Source organism: Gopherus evgoodei, chromosome 2 (assembly GCF_007399415.2).
Source record: "Gopherus evgoodei ecotype Sinaloan lineage chromosome 2, rGopEvg1_v1.p, whole genome shotgun sequence".
NCBI lineage: Eukaryota > Metazoa > Chordata > Testudines > Testudinidae > Gopherus > Gopherus evgoodei.
This window is the reverse complement of record NC_044323.1, coordinates 151,974,974-152,001,418: the sequence shown is the minus strand read 5'-3', so window position 1 is coordinate 152,001,418 and position 26,445 is coordinate 151,974,974. Positions and strand designations below refer to the sequence as shown.

The 26,445-nt window shown below is 45.6% G+C and overlaps 1 protein-coding gene across 2 annotated transcripts in view; it reads right to left on the bottom strand.

The window, feature by feature from the left end:
• Positions 1 to 5,495, bottom strand: part of LOC115645115 (pyroglutamylated RF-amide peptide receptor-like) — a 102,576-nt gene extending 97,081 nt beyond the window's left edge. For both annotated transcript variants that reach the window (XM_030549516.1, XM_030549517.1), the window contains exon 1: positions 4,652 to 5,495. In XM_030549516.1, coding sequence (XP_030405376.1) covers positions 4,652 to 4,994 — 343 coding nt within the window. In that variant the 5' untranslated portion in view covers positions 4,995 to 5,495. The remainder of the gene's footprint in view (positions 1 to 4,651) is intronic.
• Positions 5,496 to 26,445: the final 20,950 nt, after the last annotated feature.

Genomic DNA, 26,445 nt, shown 5'->3' with positions numbered 1-26,445 from the left:
TGGCAATAGCTCTGTGGAAGCTTGTAATGCCAGACTGCTACCGGTCATTGAAGAATCAATTTGGAGTGGATAAATCTACTGTGGGGTAGCGACTCTGGACAAAGTGCAGGACATAATAAATGATTTTGCCACGATGGGGTTTCTTAACTGTGGTGCGGCGATAGTCGGAATGCATATCCCTATCTTGGCACCAGACCACTTTGCCAAAGAGTACATAAACCGAAAGGGATACTTCTCAATGGTGTTGCAAGCACTGGTGGATCACAGGGGCTGTTTCACTGACATCAACGTAGGATGGTCTGGAAAGATGCATGACACACACATCTTTAGGAACTCCAGTCTGTTCAGAAAGCTGCAAGCAGGAACTTTCTTTCCAGACCTCAAAATAACCATTGGTGATATTGAAATGCCAATCATGATCCTGGGAGACTTAGCTTACCCCTTGCTCCCATGGCTCATGAAGCCATACCCAGGCAGCCTGGACAGCAGTAACCATAGGCTGAGCTAGTGCAGAATAGTGGTGGAATGTGCCTTTGGATGTTTAAGAGCCCAGTGGTGTAGTTTGCTAACTATGTTAGACCTCAGTGAAAGCAACATCCTCATTGTCGTTGATGTGTGCTCCATAATATTTGTGAAACAAAGGGAGAAAAGTTTCCAGTGGCATGGGCATTAAGGCAGATCACCTGGCAGCCAGTTTTGAGCATCCAGACACCAGGGCAATAAGAAGAGCACATCGAGGCACACTGTGTTTCTGTGAGGCTTTGAAAACTAGTTTCATCCATGACCCACAGTAATGTGACACTTATGTGTGTTGTTCCTTACCTAGCTGTCCCCTTCATTGCATGTCCTCCCCTGTAAACTCCTCCCCCACTAATCACTGTGTGCTGAATGAATAAAGAACCTTTTCTCCTCAATCCATTTATTTTTTGTGCTCACAAACACAGAGAGACAGCAAAGATAACCTGGGGCTAAGGGGCTGATAACACTGGGGGACAGGGGACGTAAAGGAAGAAACCAGGACAGCTTGTTCACAACTGCACTGCAATAACAATCAAAGATGATGGAATGGGTGCCTTCTGGTCCTTGTACCCTCCCCTGGAGTTGAGTGCAAGGGATACCAGACCTCCCCACCCCCGCCATATCCTAGGATGTCTGGGAAAGGAGGATGTGGAACTTGGCGATGAGGGAAGCAGGTTCAGCATAGGCTGCAGTAGGACTTTAGTGACCAGCTGGCTTTCTTGAACCTCAACCAGATGCCTCAGCTTGTCTGTTTGCTCCCTCATAATCTGCACCATCTCATTCTGCATGTCACACCTGTGTTCCCTGCATGCTTTCCTGTCCATGTGGTCATTGTGCAGGCTGTCAGACGATGCAATCCTCCATGTGCTGAGCTCCGTCTTGTCACTCTTGGAGGTGCACATTAACTCACTGAACATGTCGTCCTGAGTTGTCTTCTTCCACCTTCTAATTTGGGAAAGTCTCTGTCCCGGCATGGAGGATGCTCTGGAGGACAAGGTTTCAGCTGCAAAGAAAACAAAGCACAAGGGTAGCATTGACAGTGCATACATTGTTTCTGGTGCAAGGTTAAATCTTTTTATAAAAGAAACACCCCTCAATGCACTTCCCTGCAAGCCACAACATAAGCAGAACTGCTGACTACTGCAAGAGTCGGTTTGCTGCTCCAGCCATGGTAAGGCCATGAGGCATGGACGAGAGGTCTTGTGCTGCATCTTTTATTAAGAAATCCTTGGGATCAATGGTTCCAACCTCAGCACAACTCCCTTTCCCATAGCAACCTGGATGGCGCTTAAGGATGGGCACCAGCATAAAGCCCCGCAAATAGTTTCATTGTTACAAAAGCAGCACCGGGTCGGGGTGGAAGGGAGACGAACAGGAAGTATCACCCCCCACCACTTCTTTAAATGCCGGCTGCAATATGCAGTGATTCCTTCCAACCACAACCGGAGCACGCTCAGGAAACAGGGTGGCTTACTTATCAAATTGCTTGTGGTTTAAGGGCTAGCATTGAAAACTTCCCCCGTTTCCCCTAGGTAACCATATGTGATATCACTCTCCTGAGGGTAACAGAGGTGGAAAGGGAGCAGATGCTACAAGCGTCTGGGTACAGACTTGGTCCTTATGCTGCAATGTTGTGTGCCACAATGATGCCAGAAGAGTTAATACTGGAATGGTGCAGGAAAGTGTCCTACCGTGGTGGATAAAATAAGGCAGCCCTTCTCAGAAACCTTCTGCAAAGGATTGCAGAGTACTTCCGTGAAAGCTTCCTAGAGATCTCCATGGAAGATTCCCAGGCCATCCCCGGGCACATAAATAATCTTTTTAGGAGTGCACCTTCTGCATAGCCAGAATGGCTACCAATAACCACTATCCCAATTTTTAAAATCAGATTCAATATTTAAAATAATAGCATGTAATCCATACAGTTTGATTGGAAATGTGTACTCACCAGAGGTGCCTTCCCCAGAGTCATGCTCCGCCACCAACTGGTTTTGTGAAGGGATGGGCTCCAGAGTTTAAAAAAAGTTCTTGGCTTTTCAGGAGCATGGATTCTCCACTTGCCTGCTGCACATTCTCCTCCTCCTCCTCTTCTTTGTCAACAATGTCCTCCTTGTTGTTGCCCAAGGTCACCCAGGGCTCCTGGGAGGTATCCACAGAGCGTTTTGGGGTAGTGGGGGGTTGCCACCTAGAATTGCATACAGCTCCTCATAGAAGTGGCATGTCTGTGGCTCAGAACCAGAGTGACTATTCACCTCCCTTGTCTTCTGGTACGCTTGCCAAAGCTCCTTTATTTCCACGCGGCCCTGCTATGTGTCCCTGGTGTAGTGCTTCTCCCCCATGCAATTTTGGCATAGATATTAGCATTTCTTCTGTTGATTTGGAGCTCTTCCTGCACAGACTCTTCTCCCCGCACAGCAATAAGATCCACCACCTCCTGTGTGCTCCACGCTGGAGCATGTTTGCAGCCTTGAGCATCCATGGTCAGCTGTGCTGATGAGCTCTCCATGCCAAACAAACAGGAAATGAAAATTCAAAAGTTCCTAGGGCTTTAACAGTGGGTGGCTGTTTCCTGTGTACCTGGCAGAAGTGCAGTGGAGTTGAAAGTGCTCTCCAGAGCGGTCACAGCAGAGCACTGTGGGACACCTCCTGGAAGCCAATTCCTTTGAATAACCTAGCACAGTGTCTACACTATCCACATGTTGATGCGTGGATGTTGACTAAAGCACTATGCCTCTTCTGGAGGTGGAGTACAGAAGTTGACTTTACAAAACCTTTAGGTTCGTGGAAGGGACTCGGTAGTGTAGACACATTATTAACTTGACCTAACACGGCATATGTCGACCTAACTTTGTAGTGTAAAACAGGCCTGTGAATCTAAGAGGATGCACTGGAGTTTGGTTTTAGTGATGACATCCTCCTAGTTGATCCTGTAGTGATTAGTCAGTTACATATCTATTTAATTTTATGACTAAGATTTTGCCCCTTTGTCCAACCAGTGGGGCATTCATATTTTAACAATCAGATTGGCCACATTTTCCCTGGTTTTCCCTCATGCTTTCAAAGGGAAATATTTTTTGACAGTAAGCAGCAACTAGAAAATGTTACCGCTTGGGGGCATGCCACTTAAAACCAATAGAAATGCAACTGAACTCACTCTAGTCTTGCCTAATGAAAACTTCACTTCTAGGCCCATTTGTGACGATCCCCGTGTGATGTATCTTGATGTACTGATTCAGTTATCATATTCTTGTCACACCTTATGTGCATAGCTTGATTTCAGTGGGTACTGATCACCATTTGACTAGTGTCCTGGTGATTATTTACTCCTCCCTGCTGAATGTCAGAGCATGCCACATTTTCTTTTGTATAACTAGGAAGCATATAACACAAAGAGGTCTTAATATATGAGTAGGGCTCATAGGCACTCTGGTAATACAAATAAATAATAATATAACACCATAGCCATATACATGCAAATTTAAATGATAAAATGTGGATACTAGCATAACCTTTCATACCCTGCATAAAGGGACACTCATAACTCATTTGTGACCCAAGAATATGTTTTCCCAGTCTAAGTGACAGGTCCTTAATTGTAACTACAAAGAGAGACTCAGAAAACAATTCAAGCTGACAAAGATAACAGAAAATAAAGAGGTGGTGATTGCAAATTGTTTGCAAAACACAAAACCATCTGGTGCGAGTTTATTGCATTTTTATTTTTTAAAAGGTTATGTGAGTTCATTTTTCTGCATGTGACCCCAATTTCTTTTAAAAAACCAGAACTATCAACAATTTGTTGAGCCATTTGCAACATGACAGAGTTGTGACAGAATTTGCAAAAGCAAAAGTACAACTCCCTCCCACACCCAGTGGCTGATGGAATGATTTGTTAAGTGTGGAAGGAACTGAATTATTCCAACAGCTTTTCAAATGTTTCCGCTTACTCAGCTAAAGAGAAGGAACATCTGGTTTTGAAACAGCAAAGTATGGGCATGGTCTACAACTTGACTATAAGGCAGGGGAAGGGGCGATTGGTTAATGGAAAGTAGACAACCGTGGCAGGTCTCAAGCCTTGGGGAAAGAAGCAAGGGGAAGGGGGGGAGGGGGGAGCCCACTTGGACAGACTTACCACCTAGCCATTCGGAGGAGACGTTCTGCAGGAGAGTGAAAGGGATGCAGAAGAAAGTGACCAGCAGGTCACTGCAAGCCAGGGAGCAGATGAAAATATTGGTGGCTGTTCTCATGGCTTTCTGCCGGATGATGATGTAGACCACCAGGCTGTTGCCCAGAAGAGCAAGTGCGAAGATGATGATGTAGAGCACCAGGAAGACAACCTTGGCACTGGGAGGCAGCTCTGGGATGTACACGAGAGGTTTGAGGCCATAGGCGGCAATGAACTGTTCCCTGGTCATGTTGTGCTTCTCCAGGAGCCTGTTGAGCGCCTCGGGGGTCACGTTCAGTCTCCTCTCCATGATGCGGGTCCCTGGTGGGAGCTCAGTTCATGGAGCTCTCGAGAACGCCCGAGCCTTGTCCTTAGTGCTGAATCCCGGCACCCCGCGCGCTCAGGGCTGTATCCCGCTGCCTACCGCAGAACCGATGCGCTCTCCATGGTGCTGACCTCTGGAATGGCTCCGTGTCCCAGCCCTGTCCATGGTGCTGCTGCCCGCATCTGTCTTCTCTCCTGGCTGCTCAGCTCGCTCTTCACTCCATGCTGCCAAACTGTGCGCTCCGCGCAGCCAGCGAACCAAACTACAAGCGCCCTGCCCGTCTGCTCCAGGGACGCAGCGTGCGCTCTGGGATTGAAACAGCACCTCCTGCCACTGCCCCCTGGGGAAAAACAAATCACCTTGTCAGGCGAAGGAGAGTTCCTGAGCAGCTGTAGCTTGCTAGAGAGTTGCGCTGCTGGACTAAGCACTGTCTTGGTGCTCTGCAGCCTGATTTTCCCTATCTCTGTGTCTCTTTCCTTTAGTAGCCTCGCTTCTGAGCTCTGAAGACGTGAGTGATGGCTTATCACTCCAGTTCTGGCAGAGCAGTTTCTCTCTTCCTCCCAGGAATAGGGAGACACAGAGTAAGCCTCATTCCCATCCCTAAACAGAAATTGTTGCATGAGACATTCCCATGGTATTTCCATGCACTGTGGTCTGATTGACAAGTTGGTGACACCAGGAGTTTCCTCTAGGGCAGAGGCGATCACAGGCAAATGTCAGAGTAGGCAGCTGTCAATCCTGGCTCATTAAACATGCAGACCTCTAGACTCCAGTCAGAAAAAGAAAGCAGGGCTCAAATAATCTCTCCTTTCATTTAACCTCAAATGCAGCCACCTTGGCCACATGCAGCCACCAGGGGATTTTCTTGCAGCCACAGCTTCCTGGGCAGTGATTTTTTTTGGAGGGGGAGCAGCAGCCCCTCCCCACGGGCCACCAGCAGTGGTTGGGCCCCTCTGAGGAGACACAAGCCAGAGGAGCAGGCAGCCAATGAGTTCCCCACCTTCCCAGGGGAGCTGGGGTTGAGCTTCAGCCCTGGGGTGGTGGGTGGCAGGCTCCAGCCAGGAGACTTTGGGTTCTGTCCCTAGGCTCTGACCCCTGGGCGTGGGGCTTTGTGCTCTGTTCCCTGGCTGTGTGGTGGTGGGCTCTGGCCTGAGCTCACCCCCCATCACCTCTGGCCTTGCTGCCTTCCCCAGTGCACCATCACTCTTGGCCCCCACTGCCTCTGTACCCACCTCCCCATCCAGGGCTTAATTTGTCCCAGGCTTGCCAGGGCTGAGTAAGTCTGCTGTGAAAAATGATATTAACAAACATACAAATATCACTTTTCACAGCACACACACACACACACACACACACACACACACACACACACACACACACACACACACACACACACAAGACTATATATATAAAGAAACAAAAAGAAAAAAGACAAGAACATTCAAAGCACCTTATTTGTGTTTCTATTCTTTTAAGGTCCAGTAAAGAACAGAGACAACTGTACATTATTTTTATTATTGAGTCTGCAAAAAGCAACCCTACACAGATCAATTACAATGATTTGGACATGTATATTGTGACAGACCCAGACCAGTGGGGTGCAGGAGTCTGGTAGAGGGCAAATATACTGGTCACTGGATGAGTAGTTTTCTGTTCCCTGAGTGACCAGAGCAGGGACTGCACCAGAGTAATCAGGAACCTGCTAGAACCAATTAAAGCAGACAGGCTGATTAGAACACCTGCAGTCAATCAAGGCAGGCTAATCAGGGCACCTGGGCTTAAAAAGGAGCTCACTTCAGTTTGTGGTGGGCATGTGAGGAGCTGGGAGCAAGATGTGCAAGGACCTGAGAGTGAGAGGGTGTGCTGCTGGAGGACTGAGGAGTACAAGCGTTATCAGACACCAGGAGGAAGGCCCTGTGGTGAGGATAAAGAAGGTATTTGGAGGAGGCCATGGGGAAGTAGCCCAGGGAGTTGTAGCTGTCATGCAGCTGTTACAGGAGACATTCTAGACAGGTGCAATCTACAGGGCCCTGGTCTGGAACCCAGAGTAGAGGGTGAGCCTAGGTTCCCCCCAAACCTCCCAACTCCTGATCAGACACAGGAGGAGTTGACCCAGACTGTGGGTTCTACCAGAGGGGAAGATCACTGAGGTGTGCAAATCTGCCAATATGCGCAGGACCCACCAAGGTAGAGGAGGAACTTTGTCACAATATGTGCTTATTTATTTGTTTTTTCTAAAGTTAATTAAGTATTTTAGGAAAAATTGTCAGAGTGGCCATCAGCAAGAGTTGGTGGTGGCACTGTGAGGCCACCAAAAATTTTGTTGTGAGAACCCCTGGAGGAGACCTCACAGTTCACTGCAACTTCTGGCCCGAGCCTGGAATTAACAAAAGCATGCACAGCTTAGTTTTAGGGCATCAAATTAAAAGCCTTAAAAGTCTCTTTAAAGGCTCCAGCCTTGAACTTCCTTTAACAAACAGGCAATGGGGACAATATTTTCCAAGCTGCATCATGAATAATCCCTTCATGGTCATTGATTTTTGTTTTGTTTTTAGCTTAAAGGTTTATTAATGACTTCCCCAACAAATCATTCGGGTAATTAGCTTGCTTATTGCTCTGCAATAAAGCCTGATTTGTAAATCCATCTTTCACTCTTCTTTATCAGCTAGTATCACCTGTAGTGTAGAGACACTGAATGCAAAACATTTTGCTCAGATGCCCTGAATCAAGGGCCCGTGTTGCACCATTTCCTCCCAGATTTACACTGGTGTATCTCCACTGACTTTAGTAGAGTTGTAGCAGTGTAAAACTGGAGTAACACTGTAGTGAATCAAGCCCCAAGTGTTGATTATTATTTTAAAGGTTTAAAAAAATAAATATTGAAAACTATGTTAAAATAATATTTCAATTATTCTTCTGATTTTAGAATAAAAGATATCTGTTCTATATAGGTTCTTGTGCCGCCCTGGTCATTGTAGGTTTTGAGTTTCTTTCAGTCATGCATAAAGCAATGTGATTAATATCTGTTGTATGTGGTTCGTTCTCTCCCCAGGGTGATGATAGTGTATGCAGTGAAGTGGTTTGTTTTGGTAGGGTTTTGTTGTTTTTTTGACTAGCAGCCATAGCAGTACAGGACGTAGGCCCTAAATTAGCTTCAGTTACACCAGCTAAGATTTAGCTCAGAGCTTCTGGCCATTATAGATCAAATTCAGAACTGGTGTAAGACAATGACGTTCTATTGAATGGAACTGAATCCTCCTATCACAGGTGTGAATTTGATTATGTCAGCTCCTTAAAATTATGGACACTTAAAGGGAAAACAGGCACCTTGAGCATTTAAGAATCATATGACAGTACTGCAGTTTGCTATAGCTTGTCAAACTGCTTTTATAGCTCCCATAAGAATTCTGCCCTATTGATCCATAATGTAAAAGAATCCAAGTGGGAGGAGCTCTCCCACAGTGGGCAGTGAATATGCTTCCTTCTTCCTCCAAATGGGGCAGATGCTGGCAGGAGAAGGGAGCTGGAGTCAGAAGGCTGGCCTCCAGGTAAAAAGGGCTGAAAGTGGTGGTTTGCGAAGAGCAAGCTGGGGCAGGAGAATATCTCTGTGTCTGGGGGGTGTGCCAGAGCTGAGTATGAATCTTTGTGTTATGATGATGGATTTTATTTGTAGGATTTTGAGAATTATTTTTGAACTATTGCACTTACTAAACTGGCCCCAGGTGGGGGTGGATGGGGCAACCACAAGAAATATTATGGGATGTCAAATATCCGAAGGGTAGCCATGTTAGTCTGGATCTGTCAAAGCGGCAAAGAGTTCTGTGGCACCTTATAGACTAACAAACGTATTGGAGCATGAGCATTTGTGGGTGAATACCCACGTCATTGGATGCATTTATGGTGTGTGTGTGTCATAAAAGGCTCTGCGGAAGAGAAACAGAGGCAGGGGCATTGCAGGACCACCTCTGGCCATACTGAGATGCTCTGGAGGGGCTTGCCCTGTTAGAATATGAATTGTTGTTGATAAAACGTTGACTTTTCCTTCAGAAAATAAGTATTTGGGCTAGTTTCACTAGCTAGCACAGGAAGGCTTGTAAATTAAACTTCTCCATGCCAGCCTAGTTCCTTCATCCTAGCAGGCTGGGAGTCACTCCAAAGAGGATAAACTGATACCACCTCCAGCTTCCATCCCAGTTTCCCATCAAGGTTTATAGGATGGCTAGAGCTCCATAGCAGGCCCAATAGCAGAGATTGCTCAAAGGAAGACTCATTCACTGCTGTAACTCTAGTTCTTAAACTGGAGTCACACAATGGTGGGCGAGTCCCAAGAGTCACTGAATCAGCATGTTCTCTGTTGGCCTTAACCACCCCCCTTCTTTGTCTAGTACTGCTTGCAGTTAGTGCTGCAGAGTGTTGTTAAGGATGCGATGTGCACTCTGCTGTCAGCTGCACTAGCAGACAGTGCATCTGGCTGATTTAGCTGACCTCAGTGTTTTTCATAAAGAAAGACCACTGGCTCGGTTCAATGGCAAAGACACTCGGCCAGGCTTACTGCTGATGAAGCACAGTACTAGTGCCCCTGCTCAGAAGTTACAGTACACTAATGCATGTATGCTTGTGACAATGGTACCAGCTTAATCAGCACATGAGGGTGCTGTTCCTTCGGCAAGAACGGAGATGCTCCTGCTATGATTTCTTGTTTTATATGTTGATACTAACAAATTATGTATTACACTCCAGATGTTAATTACCATCCTTATGCTAGTTGGAACAAAATATCCTCATTCACTATCCTATCATTCACTCTTTATCTTAGGGGGGTTAATGTGTTCTTGTTCTTAGGAATGTGTTCACGTGGCTTTTTCAAGTAACTGTATTTTCTGTACCATCCTCTCTGGTCAGGAATATCCTTATTTGGTTAGCTGACACCTAGTGCTGTTTTGCCAAAGCCAGGCCTACTCTGGCTCACAGCCTTTGGTTCATACTGTTACTTATGCTTATGGCTCCAAAAAGGCCTACATTACTCATATTCTGAGATGTGTTCTCTGTGGTTGCAATTTATTCAGGTTAGTTTTTACCAACCACAATACGAAGAATGTCCATTTAGTGGGAAATTCCAACATTTCCTTTTCTCTCAATACTGAACAAAAAGTTGAAATTTTCAAAGATCCCTGCAGTGGGGCAGACTGCCCCACTACCTGGGAGGATGGGCTGTGGCAGGCCAGGGAGCCTGTGCAGCCCAGGAGCCAATCAGAAAAGGGCTTATGGGAGCCAATCAGGGCCCAGATTGGAGGGAACCAATCAGGGCCAGGCTCACCCATATATAAAGGCTGACCAGAGCAGGAGTGGGCAGTCTGTCCCAGGCCTTTGACAGGGGAAGGTCAGTCTCCAAGGGGGAGACTAGCACTGCAGACAGCGCAGTGTTGGGCAGGCTCAGGGAGGCTAGAAGGCTCTAGCCCATAGCTGCCAGGCTGCAGGCCCTGAAGGGAAAGACCTAGCAGGTGCAAGGGGCTGTAGGGGAAGCGGCCCAGGGGAAAAGACAGAGGAGGGGAAAGAAAGAGGACAGCGAGACTGATGCCAGAGGGTCCCTGGGCCAGGACCCAGAGTAGAGGGTGGGCCTGGGTCCCCCCCTTCCTCCTTGCAGTACACCCAGCCATTAACCATAGGGAGCGGCCATTATAGACTACGCCCGATCCCTGACAAGAAGGATTAGACTTTGGGGTGTGTGGTTGCATATGGTGGCTGGAATGTCGGACTGCTGATCATCGATCCCCAGAAGGGAGTCCAGATGGACTAAGGGACACTGCTGGATGGCAGTGGCCTCGAAGAGGATGCCGCCAAGCAGGGAGCAATGCAGGTCCAGCGACAGCAGCGGAGAGCAGAGGGCTGAACAACGGATGGGACACCACCAGGAGGGGGCGCTCCACTGGAATTGAGCTAATTCCCAAAATCACCAACAGGAGGCGCCACAGGTGGTGAGTCCCAACCCATTTACAGTCCCTCAGAACAAACATTCCCCAACTTCATTTCAGAAATACTGAAACAACCTTATTGAAACCTTTCATTTCAATACAATTGAAGCACTTCCTTTTGATATTACCATTTTGGCATCTAATGTCATTATGATCAAAAGGAGAGTGGGAAAGAATTGCTTTGCCTTATTTTGAAATGACACGCTTTCACTTTATTGAAATAAAATTTCAATCATTTTTCATCCAGAATGTTGACAATCCATATGTTCCATTATGATTTTGTTGAATTGGCAGTTTCCAGTGGAAAAGCTTTCATCAGAAAGTTTTCACCCAGTTCTATGAGCCTAGCCCATCATCAGGCATCACCTGAGTGTCAGGTTCCTCAGTGAGAGGGGAATTTGCATCTGCATTTCAGCTACGCAGCCTTTAGTGTACCACTGCGGTGGAACCTGCCATAAATATTGGGTGAATTTAGCCTTTCAACTGCATTGATGGGAAAAATGCATTTTTTTTCATACTAGTCTAAATGATATCAAAAATTACAGGAAACTGTAGGGCTAAAATCAGACAAAGCCAATTATTTTTACGGATGTCTGGAAGCACTTTCACGGCTCAAGAGAAGTTAGAATTTGCTAGTTTTGTTAAACCAGTATTAGTCTATGACTAATTCTGCTCCTTATTATGCCTTTATCAAATAAGTTTTAAAGAGGAGATGTCTTGGAGAAAAAGGTATCCACAGATGCCATAGCTAGAGGAAGAACTCAGAAATTCTGTTTCCCCATGTGAGACTCATCAGATTGATTAAATTATTCATCATCTATGTTGAGAATGTTTAGTCTCATTCAAAAATAGATTTAGTTTTCTTTGATTGTTTTCCTCCATCCTTGGCAGACATGGTGCACACAAGGTAGCTGCTACTTAGCTACCTATTGAGAGCATCTTGCTTAAGCACCACAGTCCTGATTTGCAATTGTATCTGTCTGAGTGAGTGGGCAGCCGAAAAGTTCAGGAAAATCTTATTCTTGTTGGTGTGATCTTGTTTGATTGATCCTGGTATTTTATTCCATGCGTGATGATGAGCAATTAAAACCACCTATTAATTAAATGTAGGTATAATGGAAATGTCCAGGCCATGGCTGCTTTGAGTCATAACTCTTAGGCCTGGTCTACACTACGCATTTAAACCAATTTTAGCAGCGTTAAACCGATTTAACGCTGTACCCGTCCACACAACAAGGTCCTTTATATCGATATAAAGGGCTCTTTAAATTGGTTTCTGTACTCCTCCCCGATGAGAGGAGTAGCGCTAAAATTGGTATTACCATATCGGATTAGGGTTAGTGTGGCTGCAAATCGACGGTATTGGCCTCCGGGCGGTATCCCACAGTGCACCACTGTGACCGCTCTGGACAGCAGTCTAAACTCTGATTCACTGGCCAGGTAGACAGGAAAAGCCCTGCGAACTTTTGAATTTCATTTCCTGTTTGGCCAGCGTGGAGCTCTGATCAGCACAGGTGACCACGCAGAGCTCATCAGCACAGGTAACAATGCAGTCTCCTGAGAATCGAAAAAGAGCTCCAGCATGGACCGCATGGGAGGTACTGGATCTGATCGCTATATGGTGAGAGGATTCAGTGCTAACAGAACTCCGTTCCAAAAGATGAAATGAAAAAATTTCCAAGGCTATGATGGAGAAAGGCCACACCAGGGACTCAGTGCAGTGCAGAGTGAAAGTTAAGGAGCTCAGACAAGCCTACCAAAGAAGCAAAAAGAAGGTCTGGGTCAGAGCTGAAAACATGCCGCTTCTACGCTGAGCTGCATGCAATTCTAGGGGGTGTCCGCTACCACTTCCCCACCCCGTCCATGGATTCCGAGGTGGGGGTGGTAATCTCAGCTGTGGCTGAGGATTCTGTGAACGAGGAAGATGAGGAGGAGGACGAGCTTGCAGAGAGCACTCAGTTCTCCCCAACAGCCAGGAGCTTTTTCTCACCCAGACGGAATTACCCTCCTAGCCCTCCCAAGCCGCTAGCCCAGACAATGAAGCCATGGAAGTGACCTCTGGTGAGTGTACCTTTGTAAATATAAAACATGGTTTAAAAGCAAGCGTTTTTTAATGATTGATTTGCCCTGAGGACTTGGGATGCATTCGCGGCCAGTACAGTTATTGGAAAACTTTGTTAACATGTCTGGGGATGGAGCGGAAATCCTCTAGGGACATCTCCATGAAGCACTCCTGGAGGTACTCCAAAAGCCTTTGCAGAAGGGCTCTGGGCAAGGCAGCCTTATTCCGTCCATCATAGTAGGACACTTTACCACGCCATGCATGTAGCAAGTAATCGGGTATCATTGCATGACAAAGCCTAGCTGCGTATGGTCCCAGTTACTGCTGGCATTCAAGAAACATCCGTTCTTTATCTGCTGTGTTATCCTCGGGAGAGTGATATCGTTCTTGGTAACCTGGTTGAAATTCAGGCATTTTTAATTAAGGGGACAGAGATGGCCGTTCCTACTGGGCTGTTTGCCTGTTGTTTAAAAGAAATCCTTCCTTGCACATAGCCAAGCGGGGGGAGGGGAATAGTGCTGAGCTTTTTTGCGTTTGGCTATCAGGGATCTTCCCTGCTACCAGCCACGCTGTGGGGGTGGGGGAAGGGGGCTGATTAGCAGTGATCTTCCATGATACCAGCCATGGGGTGGGAGGAGGGGTAAAGCAATCATCCCAGAGAATTGGATGGTGGGGTGGCTTCTGCTGCTGCATATTAACAGGAAAGAAGCATCACTGAACGGGATTTGCTTGGCATTTGGGAAAGGAGGGCACTGTGTATATGAAGACTGCAGAAGCCGAAAGACAATGGCTTACCATGGCCGCATGCAAGCTGAGTTCTGATGCCCTGGCCTGTGTCTGTGAGATCTGTAACACCAGAGCCGCAGGCACTCAATATTAAGATGCAAAATGCAACCTTGTAGTGAAATCACATGTGCTATGTAAGGGGAAAAGTGTTGTTCACTGTGAAAGAGTGTAACCATTGTTCTGTAAAATGTATCTTTTTAAATACTACTTCTCTCCCTTTTTCCCTCCCTCATGCAGCTGCACATTCTTCAAGTCTCCCTACTCCATCCCAAAGGTGGAAGAAAAAAGACACGAGACAAAATGTTCTCGGAAATCATGGAAGTGACCCGCAATGAAAGAGCTCATCTGAATGAGTGGAAGAATGTGGTATCAAGTTACAGAAAAGATGCCGGTGAACGTGAGGATAGGAGGGACCAACGTGAGGATAGGAGGGATGCTCGAGACGAGAGGTGGTGGCAGGAAAATCAGAGGTGTAGGCAGGAAGATCAGCGGTGGAGGGATGCAATGCTGGGGCTATTGCGTGATCAAACTGATATCCTCCTATGTCTGGTGGATCTTCAGGAGGAGCAGCGGGGTCACAGAGTGCCGCTGCAGCCCCTATGTACCACCCTCACCACTCACCATGTCCCATGTCTTTCTCACCCAGATGTGTAAGAATGCGTGGGGGAAGGCTTCATGCACCTGCCCACTCCTCCCCCGTGGACAGCCCAACCAAAAGGCTGTCATTACATTGAAATGATTTTAGTAGCCTTTTCCTTCCCTCCTATCCTCCTCCCAAACCACACCCGGGGTACCTTGTCATTTCTCTCCCTCTTTTTAATAAAGAATACATGACTTTTTAAACGATAGTGACTTTATTTCCTTAAGCAAATTGTAATTGAAGGGGGAGGGTGGGTTGCTTACAGGGAATGAGTCAATCAAGGGGGGGAAAGCATTAAGAGGGAAACAAACACAACAGTTACACCGTACCCTGGCCCGTGACGAAACTCGTTTTCAAAGCTTCTCTGATGCGCACCGCTTCGTGGTGGGCTCTTTTAATCGCCCTGGTGTCTGGCTGCTCATAATCAGCAGCCAGGTGATTTGCCTCAGCCTCCCACCCCGCCATAAAGGTCTCCCCCTTACTCTCACAGAGATTGTGGAGCACACAGCAAGCAGCAATAACAAAGGGGTAATTGGTTTGGCTGAGGTCTGAATGAGTCAGTAATGTGTGCTAGCGCGCCTTTAAACGGCCAAATGCACATTCTACCACCATCCTGCACTTGCTCAGCCTGTAATTGAACAGCTTCTGACCACTGTCCAGGCTGCCTGTGTATGGCTTCATGAGCCATGGCATCAAGGGGTAGGCTGGGTCCCCCAGGATAACTACAGGCATTTCAACATCCCCAACTGTTATTTTCTGGTCTGGGAAGTAATTCCCTTGCTGCACCCGTTTAAACAGAACAGTGCTTCTGAAGTCGCGAGCGTCGTGAACCCTTCCTGGCCATCTCACGTGGATGTTGATGAAACGTCCCTTGTGATCCACCAGTGCTTGCAGCACCATTGAAAAGTACCCCTTGTGGTTTACGTACTGGGTGCCCTGGTGCTCCGGTGCCAAGATAGGGATATGGGTTCCATCTATCTCCTCCCTCACAGTTAGGGAATCCCATTGCAGCAAAGCCGTCCACTATGACCTGCATGTTTCCCAAAGTCACAACCTTTCATAGCAGCAGCTTAATGATTGCTTTGGCTACTTGCATCACAGCAGCCCCCACAGTAGATTTTCCCACTCCAAATTGATTCCTGACTGACCGGTAGCTGTCTGGCGTTGCAAGCTTCCAGAGGGCTATTGACACTTGCTTCTCAACTGAGAGGGCTGCTCTTATCTTGGTATTATGGCTTTTCAGGGCAAGGGAAAGCAAGTCACAAAGTTCCATGAAAGTGCTCTTACGCCTGTGAAAGTTTCGCAGCTACTGCGAATCATCCCACACCCGCAAAACTATGCAGTCCCACCAGTCTGTGTTTGTTTCCCTGGCCCAAAATCGGCATTCAATGTCTAGAACCTGCCCCATTACCAGCAGGATCTCCAAAGCTCAGGGGCCTGCTGTTTGAGACAATTCTGTGTCCATGTCCTCATCACTCTCGTCACCGCGCTGCCGTAGCCGCCGCCTCCTCCTCACCTGGCTTTGCAGGTCCTGGTTCAGCATAGACTGCATGAGAATGCACGAGGTGTTTACAACGTTCACGATTGTGGTATTGATCTGAGCAGGGTCCATGCTTGCCATGCTAGGACGTCTGCACAGTTCACCCAGGAAAAAAGGGCGTGAAATGGTTGTTTGCTGCTTTCACGGAGGAAGGAATGAGTGACGACATTTACCCAGAATCACCTGTGACACTGTTTTTGCACCATCATGCATTGGGGTCTCAACCCAGAATTCCAATGGGCAGGGGAGACTGCGGGAACTATGGGATAGCTACAGGATAGCTACCCACAGTGCAACGCTCCAGAAATCGATGCTAGCCTTGGACCATGGACGCACACCGCCGAATTAATGTGCCTGGTGTAGCCGCGTGCACTTGACTTTATACAATCTGTTTTACAAAACTGGTTCATGTAAAATCAGAATAATCCCGTAGTGTAGACATACCCTTATTCACAGTTTCTTGGTAAATTGAGATCTTTCTGATTACTGAACACACACAAATATCCTTTTAAGAATTCAGTTGCCTGGCAGCCTAAAAATTGTCAGAAGTTTAAGGGTTAACATTTATTATACTTTTTTTTTCTTCAGTAAGTGTTTACATATGTTTAACTATGGTGCGTTTTTAGATGCTGATCTGATCTTCAATGCTTAATTATGTTGGAATGTACATTGCTATGAAAATAATCTCATTGAATTTATGGAGATGATGGATGGTGCAGTGGTTATGGTGCTAGCCTGAGTTCAATTCTTTGTTCTGTGGGGAAATCATCTAGACCAGTGGCTCTCAGCCTTTCCAGATTATAGTATGCTTTTAAGGAATCTGATTTGTCTTGCCTACCCCTAAGTTACACCTCACCTAAAAACTACTTGATTTTAAAATCAGACATAAAAATACAGAAGTGTCCCAGCACACTATTACTGAAAAATTGCTGACTTTCTAATTTTTACCATATAATAAAATAAATCAATTGGAATATAAATATTGTACGTACTTTTCAGTGTATAGTATATAAAGCAGTATAAAGCAGTCATTGGCTGTATTAAATTTTAGCAAATATCTAGATGAGTTGATGTACCCCTGAAAGACCTCTGTCTACCCCCAGGGGTATGTCTACCCCTGGCTGAGAACCACAGACTAGACCTAAATTCACAAAGGTGCTGACTTCTAAATGCTTAGAAAACCACAGGAACACAGTGCAATTCCTAAAGCCTGAATTAGGTACCTAGGTTCCCTATAAAATGAATGGGGAGAGAGAGGCACCTTTGACTGTGATTAACAAAAGCAAGCATGCTAGGCGTGAAACTTCCTAAACTAGCCAATGGGAAACCTCAATGAGAAAGATGTATGCTAAGCTCTGTCCCTCCCATGGCAACAAGGGGTTATTTCTGTTAGTGATTCGCAGCTGAGCATCTTTTTTTGCAGTTAAGCACCGAGGTTGTTTTTCTGCAACAAGGAACTTCCCCCATAACCTTTAGCCAGAGGTCAGAGTACTCCCATAGGATGTTGGAGACTCCCAGTTCTAATCCCTCTGCCACCTAATAAGGAGAAGGGACTTGAACAATCATCTACCACCGTAACCATTGGGCTGTTCTGATGTGGAGTTCTCTCACAGTCTCCTGATGTAGCTATTTCAGTCTGGATAAATAGAGAGTTATTGTGGAGGAGCTGGATCCTCACATAGTTTAAGGCCAGAAGAGACCACCAGAGATCATCTAGCCTGATCTCTTCTGTCACAGGCCACCGACACATCCTGCACCCACACATAAACTCAGGGGTAGCCAAACTGCAGCTTGTGAGCCGCATGCAGCTCTTTTACAGTTTAAGTGTGGCTCGCAGAGCCCTTCACACCCCTTTGCCACAATCTCCACCTACCAGACTGTTGGGGGAGCTCAGGGCTTCTGCCCTGCAGTTGAGTTGTGGGGCTAGCGGCTTCTGCCCAGCAAGGAGGGGGGTCATGGGACTTGAGCCCCAGAAGAGGTGCCTACCAGGGCTCAGGGATTCAGTGGGAGAGGGGCTGAAGCCCTGAACCCCAGCAGACACGCCCCAGCTCTCAAACGTCTGAAGATTGTCATATGCGGCTTGGCGGGTCAGTATGTTTGGCCATCCCTGCATAAACCCAACATCCTGGATGAGTCCTCTAACCACAGATTATCGAGTCATTCTCTCTTGGGCCCACTCACTCGCTGGCCCACTCGGTAGGAATGTAAAGGTGTCATTTTGGCTCTTGGAGAGAGCCCATATAGTTCCATGAATGGAAGAGAATTATGTTGGAGATACAAAATTAAAAAAAATACATTTTAAATAAGAATGATAGTGTTTCTAGGAAAAGATTTCTGGTTCATGCCATGATCTCTCAGCATGCAAAATGTGTTGAGAGAGAGATTTTACTAATATACAGTGTGTCTGTCTCTCTCTCTCTCTCCCTCCCCCATCCCCCCTCACATGTATGTATAAAGCCAACATTTTCAATCTTAGATGTTTAAAGTTAAGCACCTAAATTTGAAATTTTTGCCCCTAGTAATTAACTGAAATTACAAGACACTATGTCACTCGTGTATAACAGTTAACTAGTTATGGTAGGATTTTCAAAGTCCCTAAGGAAATTAGGTTTCCAAAGCCTATTGGCTTTGGGGTCTTGGGTCCCTAAAGGTCCTTTGACCATCTTACGTTTTAGCCCTTTAGCAGAGCATAGGAACAATTTGAACTAATCACATACAACGAGGAGTTCTTAAATCCTCTCCAGATATTACACAGGTTTGTTATGTGCAGCTCAGTGAGACATCTGCTGAACATGCTGCTGTGGTCATAAAAGTAAACAAGTTAGACTGTATGTGGACAGAGAGAGAGAAAGACTAAGGATGAAATATTGCTCAGTTGTATCAGCTGGAATTATGACATGAACTTAAATGCTGTGCTCTCTTTTGTTTCACATCTCAGAAAGGATACAGTATAAATAGAAAAGATCCAAAGACTGACATTGAAAATAATGAGAGGCATGAAAAGACTCTGGCATGAGGAGAGATTGCAGCGACTAGGGCTGTTTTGCTGAGAGAAGACATGAATAAGAAAAATCATGATAAATGTATGTAAAACAATGTGATGAATGACATTCACAAGCTTCCATTTACCATTTTTATGATAAAATAATAGGGGGAAATGCACATTCAGATTAAAAACCAACACATTTAAAATGTTTGTTTGTAAACAATTATCCTGTGGAACTCAATGCCACAAGATATTACTGAAGCAGGAAGTTTAGCCAATTCCAATAAAAGATTACACATTTATATAAAGACAAATATTCTCCATGGTAATGCTAGCTAAGATCAATAGATATGATTGTTGACTCTCATGGTTCAAGGCATAACCCAATCACTAACTCTCTGTGGTTGGGAAGAAACTTCCCCCATAGGCATATTACTACTCAAGTGTACGTTATTGGAGTTTTACACTTCAGAAGCATCCCATACTGATGATTTTTTGGATCCAGGGTACCAGGTAAAGTGAAACATTGATCTGATCCATATGGCAACACTGATGTTTCTTAAAATTCCTAGCATGGTTTTAGTATTATTTTAACGATTTATATTACAGTAGTACCTAGGCACCCCAGTGATGGATGAGGACTCTGTTGTGCTAGGCATTGTACAAACAAAAGATGATCCTTTTTTAATTTACACTATTCTATTCTACATAGATTCTTATATCATGCTCATCACTGTAAGATCCTTGCCACTAAGAATTTGCAATCTAAGTACAAGAAAAGAGACAACAGGTGGAGAGAGACAGATGGATGGAACAGATGGTCAATATTGGTCAGCATGATAGGCTGTGGTCTAAGCATGCCAGTTTCCTAACCATTGTCAAGATTATTAATAATAAAAATAATAATAATATTTGTAGTTTTCACAGCAAAGAAGAGATTTAAGAAGGCATTTGAAGGAGACGGCCAGGTAGCCTGGCAGGTGTTTATGGGGAGTGCTTCCAAGTGTCAGGGTTCGAATGGGAGAGTTTGGATTTTGTTGTTTTTTCTTGGTATGATTGATTTCTGGTGGAGGGCACCAGATGACAAGCCTCTCCGCTCTTTATTCACATCAGACCCAAGTGTGTAGGTAGCAGCAAGGCGAGCTTCCCTTGCACTGCCCTGCTAGTAAGAGTCCACACTTGATCTGGGGTTAGAGGGAGAGTTTAATCAGCATGGCCTTTTCAGTCCTATTAACTAACAATTGGTGCCAGTTCTGCTGTTCGTTTTTTGTGCTTTAGCTACGTGTTCACTAAGAACTGGGCAGAGACCCACCAGACTCATTTCACGTAGGCCACAGAACAGCCATCAGATGGTAATAACTTTCACCCTCTTCCTACCTAGCCTGGATTTGAATTGGCAGCCTAGATCTCGATATTCCAGTCCCCTTGGCCACCTAGTTGAAATCAATGAAGTAGTGTAATGGGAATAGCATTCTTCTTATTGCTTTTCTGAAGGCACTGAGTGGCTTTTTTCCTCCCTCATTTCTCAGAACAATAAACTTTCTCAGCAGAGTAACCTTCTCCACATCACTAAATTTCTTTAGTACCATACAGAGAGGGGAGATTAAGAACATAAATATATTTATCAGTCAGGAGTTGAACTTCAGAACCTCTGATGTTTGTCAGACATACAGCACCAGCAGAACAGCAAGTGTCTGTGTGCGAGGTTTGACAAAAAGACAATAGATCTAGCCCGGCATTAAACAAACCTGAGATTGGCTCTGCCCTTACTGCGGCAAACTCAAGAGCCTTTCTCTTGTCTCCAGGATACTGCACATCCTCACTTCCCCCCTGTCTCTGATTAGTTGTAATAGCATCTAGAGGTGCCAGTGGAGACAGGAGGGCTGACTGTGCTAGGCACTGTGCAAACACATATTTAGAGACTGTCCCTGCCCCAAAGAACTTTCAGTGTGACTGACAAAAAGTGGATGGGGAAAACAGAGGAAGAGACTTGCCCAAGGCCACCCAGCAGGTCAGTGACAGAGCTAGGAATAGAACCCAGGTTTCCTGAGTCCCTCACCACTGCCCTATGTACTGGTGCATGCTGCGTCTCCTGTTCAGAAGATAGGGGAGGCCTTTCAGATCCTGTCTGACGCGCATCTTGTGCTCCATGACACTTGGTCCAGTGGGCTGAGCATCAGACTCGGAGTCAAGAGTCCTGGGATTTTTTGCCATCTCTGCCATTGTCTCAATGTGGAACATGGGGAGGCAGATCACTTCATCTATCCATGCCTCAGTTTCCCCAGCTGTAAAACAGGGGTAACAATATTTCCTGTGTAAAGTGATTTGAGATCCTCAGATGAAAATTATATTGGTGCTTGTTAAGAATCATTAATAATTAACTGCTTGTTTTAGTGCTGGTTTTGATACTGACCATCAGCTTACATAGCTATCTAATCTGCTTTTATTGGCCATTGACATAGGATCTGAGCACCATGTAAAATCAACAGGAATAGTGAAGTCACTAGTGCACTTAATGGTGTCCCTGGCACTGCTCCCTTGATGGGGTCAGAACTCTATCTGGGGTAGATTTTTCTGTTTGGTTTTATTAGGATTTGGGAGTGGGAATAAAAGGGATGTTCAGATCGTGAATGTCACTTATGGCAGAAAAGCTTTCTCGAAGAGAAAGGCTTTGTGACACAGTCTAAAGATAGTCAGATGCTAGATTTGCCTGGTCTCCTCTGAAAGACTGCTCTATACGCAGATCCTGGCCCCAAAGATGTCCCCAGCTTTCACACACTTCTTCCTGCTCTCAGCATTCTGCATTGCTGCCAGTGGAACACAGCTGTCTCTGCCAATCACAGATCGAATTTCCATCTTTGATGTAGCTGGAGGGTTCATCCATTAACTGCTTTGAAAAATAGGCCTTTAACTGGCATGAGAAGTTGCCTGGGAGCCAGTGGAAGGACTTGGGTCCAGGCCTGAAGTGCTCATGGTGGCATGAGCCATGGAAAAGGTGAGCAGCTCCATTCTGTGCCAGATGGACTCTGTCCATCCTCTTTGCAATTAGCTCCAGTAATAATGAGTTACACGAATCCAACCTGAAAGCGACAAAGGCAGGGATCCCTGTGGCCAGGCCTCTCTCCAGGAGGAAGGGAAGAAGTTTCCTAGTGATCTGGAGGTGACAGAAGCAGTTTTGGAGACAGATGCTACCTGGTCATCCAAGTTTCCTGAGGAATCTAACCTAGGCTTAGCAGCACTTGGACAAATGGGGTCTGTGAGCCCTTGATAGAGGGGAATGTAATGACTTGGCCAACACCTCAAAGCATTTCCTTCTTCCAACGAGCATCCCATTGGTCTTGCCTGGGTTCAGTTTGAGCCACCTGCTCTTCACCCAAGAGTTGATTGCCTGCAGGCATTCTGACGGGTTAGTAGTGGCAGTGGTTGCATCATTCGAGAGTGTCACTGGCATACTGTCAGCAGCTAAGCCCCTCACTCTTCCTGAATGGTGTCATGTTAACACTGAAAAGAAGAGAGGATGGTATGGATCCCTGCAGAGCCCACAGCTTAGAGTCTTCAGAGATGAGGAGCAGTTACCTGTCACTACTTCCGAGTTCTGTTTGAGAGGAATGATTGGAGCCACTGTAGTGCTGGGCCACCTTTCCTGCTATGGCATGTTGGGATGTTAGTAACCCCTGGTGGTCCAGAGAGGTTCAGCGGTATAAAAACATAAGAATGGCCATACTGGGCAAGAACAAAGGTCCATCTAGCCCAGTGTTCTGTCTTCTGACAGTGGCCAATGCTGGGTGCCACAGAAGGAATGAACAGAACAGGTAATCATCAAGTGATCCATCCCTGGTGGCCCATTCCCAGCTTCTGGCAAACAGAGGCTAGGGACACTATCCCTGCCCATCCTGGCTAATAGCCATTGATGGAACCATACACCATGAGTTTATCTAATTCTTTTTTGAACCCTGTTATAGTCTTGTCCTTCACAACATCCTCTGGCAAGAAGTTCCCCAGGTTGACTGTGCTTTGTGCGAAAAAAATACTTCCTTTTGTTGTTTTAAACTTGCTGCCTGCCTATTTCATTTGGTCGTCTCTAGCTCTTGTGTTATGAGACAGTAAATAACACTTTGAGGTAAGTAGGTCTTACCTGTGTCCATGGTCGAGTGGAGATTGTCTTTCAGTGCCAGTAGAGCCATCGCTGTGCTGTGTCCTGGTCTGAATCCTGATCATGAGGCACCTGGGAGGCTGGCTGACGTCACATGTTGTTGGAGCTTGGTGCATACATGTTACAGTAGCATCTCGAAACCTCAGTTGAGATCAGGGCCCCATTTTGCTGGGCAAGTCTTACACAAGGCCACCCAGCAGGTTAGTGCCTGAGATGGGATTAGAGCTCCAATCTCCCGAGTCCAAAATCCAGTGCACTCTTCAGAGGACGATCCACCACTCAGCTTGCCTGACTGTCTTTCAGGCAAACTGTAATCCAAAACATTTTACAAATTTAAAGCAAAACAGCAGGGCAGCACGCAGCATCATTAGAAGAAAACAATTCTTTTAAGAGACTAAGTAAGGCATTTAGCCATAATGAAGCCAATAACAGAGAGCAAGGGAAATTAAGACCAGGAGAGGGATGTTTTAGATGAGAATTGAGAGGAGAGGCACATATTGAATGGGCAGTAGAGTCAGATCCTGCACAGTGCTGAGAGCCCTCCATTCACATGGATGCCAGTAGGACCTAAGGACCTTTCAGGACAGGTGGTGTAAATAACTGTAATTCAGAAGTAAATGGAGCTATGCTGATTCACAGCAGCTGGCGATCTGGCCCTTTCATAGATTTGAGTTTTAGGCCAGAAGGGACCGTTACATTATTTAATCTGACCTCCTGTATCTCACAGAATGTAGAATTTCACCCAGTTACCTCTGTACTGAGCCCAGTAACTTGTGTTTGACTAAAGAATCTGGTCTTTATTTGAAAGCACCAAGAGATGGAGAATCCACTGCTTCCATTGGGAGTTTTCTCCAGTGGCTACTCACCCTCACTGTTAAAAGTTTGTGTCTAATTTCTAATTTGAATTTGTCTGGTTTCATCTTCCAGCCAGTGGTTCTTGTTCTATCTTTTTCCACTAGATTAGAGAGCCCTTTAGTACCTGGTGTTTTCTCTCCATAAAGGTATATCAGCATTGTAATCAAGTCACATCTCAGACTCCCTTTTAATAAACAAAACAGACTGATCTTTTTAAGTCTCTCACTCTAAGACACTTCCTCCAGCCCTCGCATTGTTCTTTGGACTCTTTTCTGCACCCTCTACAGTTTTACAACATCCTTTTAAAAATCCGGACAGCAGAACTGCAAGTGTATTCCAACATCAGCCTCACCAATGCTGCATACAGAGGTAAAATCACTTCCTTTCTGTCCCTTGCTACTCTCCTGTTTGGAATCCAAAGATGGCATTAGTCCTTTATGACACAGCATCACACTGGGAACTCAAGCTGAGTTGCTTGTCCACTATGATCCTTAAATCCTTTTCAGAATCTCTGCTTTCCAGGACAGAGTCCCCCATTCTGTTGATATGGCCTGCATTCCTTGTTCCTAGATACGTACGTTTGCATTTGGCGGCATTACAAAAAAATAAACCAAGTGATGCAGATCTCTCGGTATGACCGCCCTGTCCTGCCCATTATTCACTTTGGTCAGTCTTTGGTTACATCTACACTATGGAGACAGGGGGCATGATTCCAGCTCACGTAGACATATTCACGCTAGCTCTCATAGAGCTAAAAATAGTAGTGTAGCCAGGACTAGCATGGGCGTGGACTAGCAGCAGCGGCATGAGCTAGCCGTGTTAAGTACCCACGGGTTTCAGGTGGATTCGTAGCCATGCTGCTGTTTGCAGCTGCCTGCACTACCATTACTGTTTTTAGCATGTTAACTCAATGAGAGCCAGCGTGAAGATGTCTACACCAGCTGTGGAATGATCCCCCAACCTCCTAGTGCAGGCATGGCCCTGTGTGTCATCCGCAAATTTTATCAGTGGGAATTTTATATTTACTTCCAGATCATTGATAAAAATGCTGAATAGCACCATGCCTAATACTAATCCCTGTGAAACGCGAGTAGGTATACCCCCATTCAATGATGATTCCCTATTGATAGCTACTTTTTTGAGATCACGGTTAGCTAGTTCTTAATCCATTGAACGTATGTTTTATTGGAACTGTATTGTGCTATGCTGTTTAATCAGAACGTCATGTGGTACTGGATCTACAAAAGTCTATTACATCGACAACGTTAACTTTATCAACCAAAAATGGCAATCTCAACAAATAATGAAGTCAGTTTTGTTCGAGACCTGTTTTCCATAAAAGCATTTTGACTGACGTTAATTATTGTTGGAAAAGGATGAGGGGGAGATTTCAGGTTTTAGAGTCTGTGTACTTAGACATGGAAGCCTTGGTAGGAGCAGATGGTCTTGCTATTTGGTGTAATTCAAAAAGATATGGGAGCAATAAAAAACACACACACCTTGTGTGCAGTAGTTCTAATAAATCATCCCAGCTGCCATGCAAACAGCACTGGGTACATTCTGAATATAGTGGCTTTCGTGCTTCCACAAATAAGAGATTTAACTTCCCCAGTGTACATAATAAAACTCAGACAGCCAAGCTCCCAGGCTAGCAGAATCTGTGACAAGGCAGTAATCAAGTCCAAATTTAGGAAAAGTGTGCAGACAAAAAGGCTGTTTTGTGTTTTTTAACAGGAATGCTAGAATTTAATGAAATGCTTTCAAGTTTTCTTTAGTGTCTCTAAATCTTTTAGACTCCGGTCCAGCAAAGCACTTGCACATAAATAGTTAATGGCAATGCACAGCCCTCAGGGCCTGATCCAAAGCCCATTGAAGTCAAAAGACTTCTTTCCATTAGCATCAGTGGGGTTAGGATCAGGTTTTAATTGCTTTGTTCAATTAGAACCATAAGTGAATTTTGATACTGGTGATTTATAGCCCTGGAGACTATGTTCTTCTGTTCATCCACAGAGCAGGGCTGTTTTGTACTCCTTAATGCAAGTTTCATCAAGTCCCCAAAAACCCACCTCCACAATGACCCCAGAAAAAACCCTCCTAGTGCAGATAGGTCTTAGAGGTTGAAGTATCCTTTCTGTGGCATCATTCAGCCCACCAGAGCACCACTTGTGGTATAGACACATTGGGTCTGATTCTCCTCATATTTACACTGGTGCAAACCAGCAGTCAGTCCATTGAAGCTAGCAGAGCTACAAAGAGAATTAAGGACCACCAGGAACTGGAATGAGGCCGCAAGCTGATTGATCCATTATGACAATTCTTATGTTCCTATAGGCCATCAACCAGTCATTGTCTGGTAATAACTTTCAGACATGACCAATCTGGTCCAGGAGTGGTGGAACCTTCATAAAAGTGGAGAGGCCACTGGTGCCTGAACCATGGCCC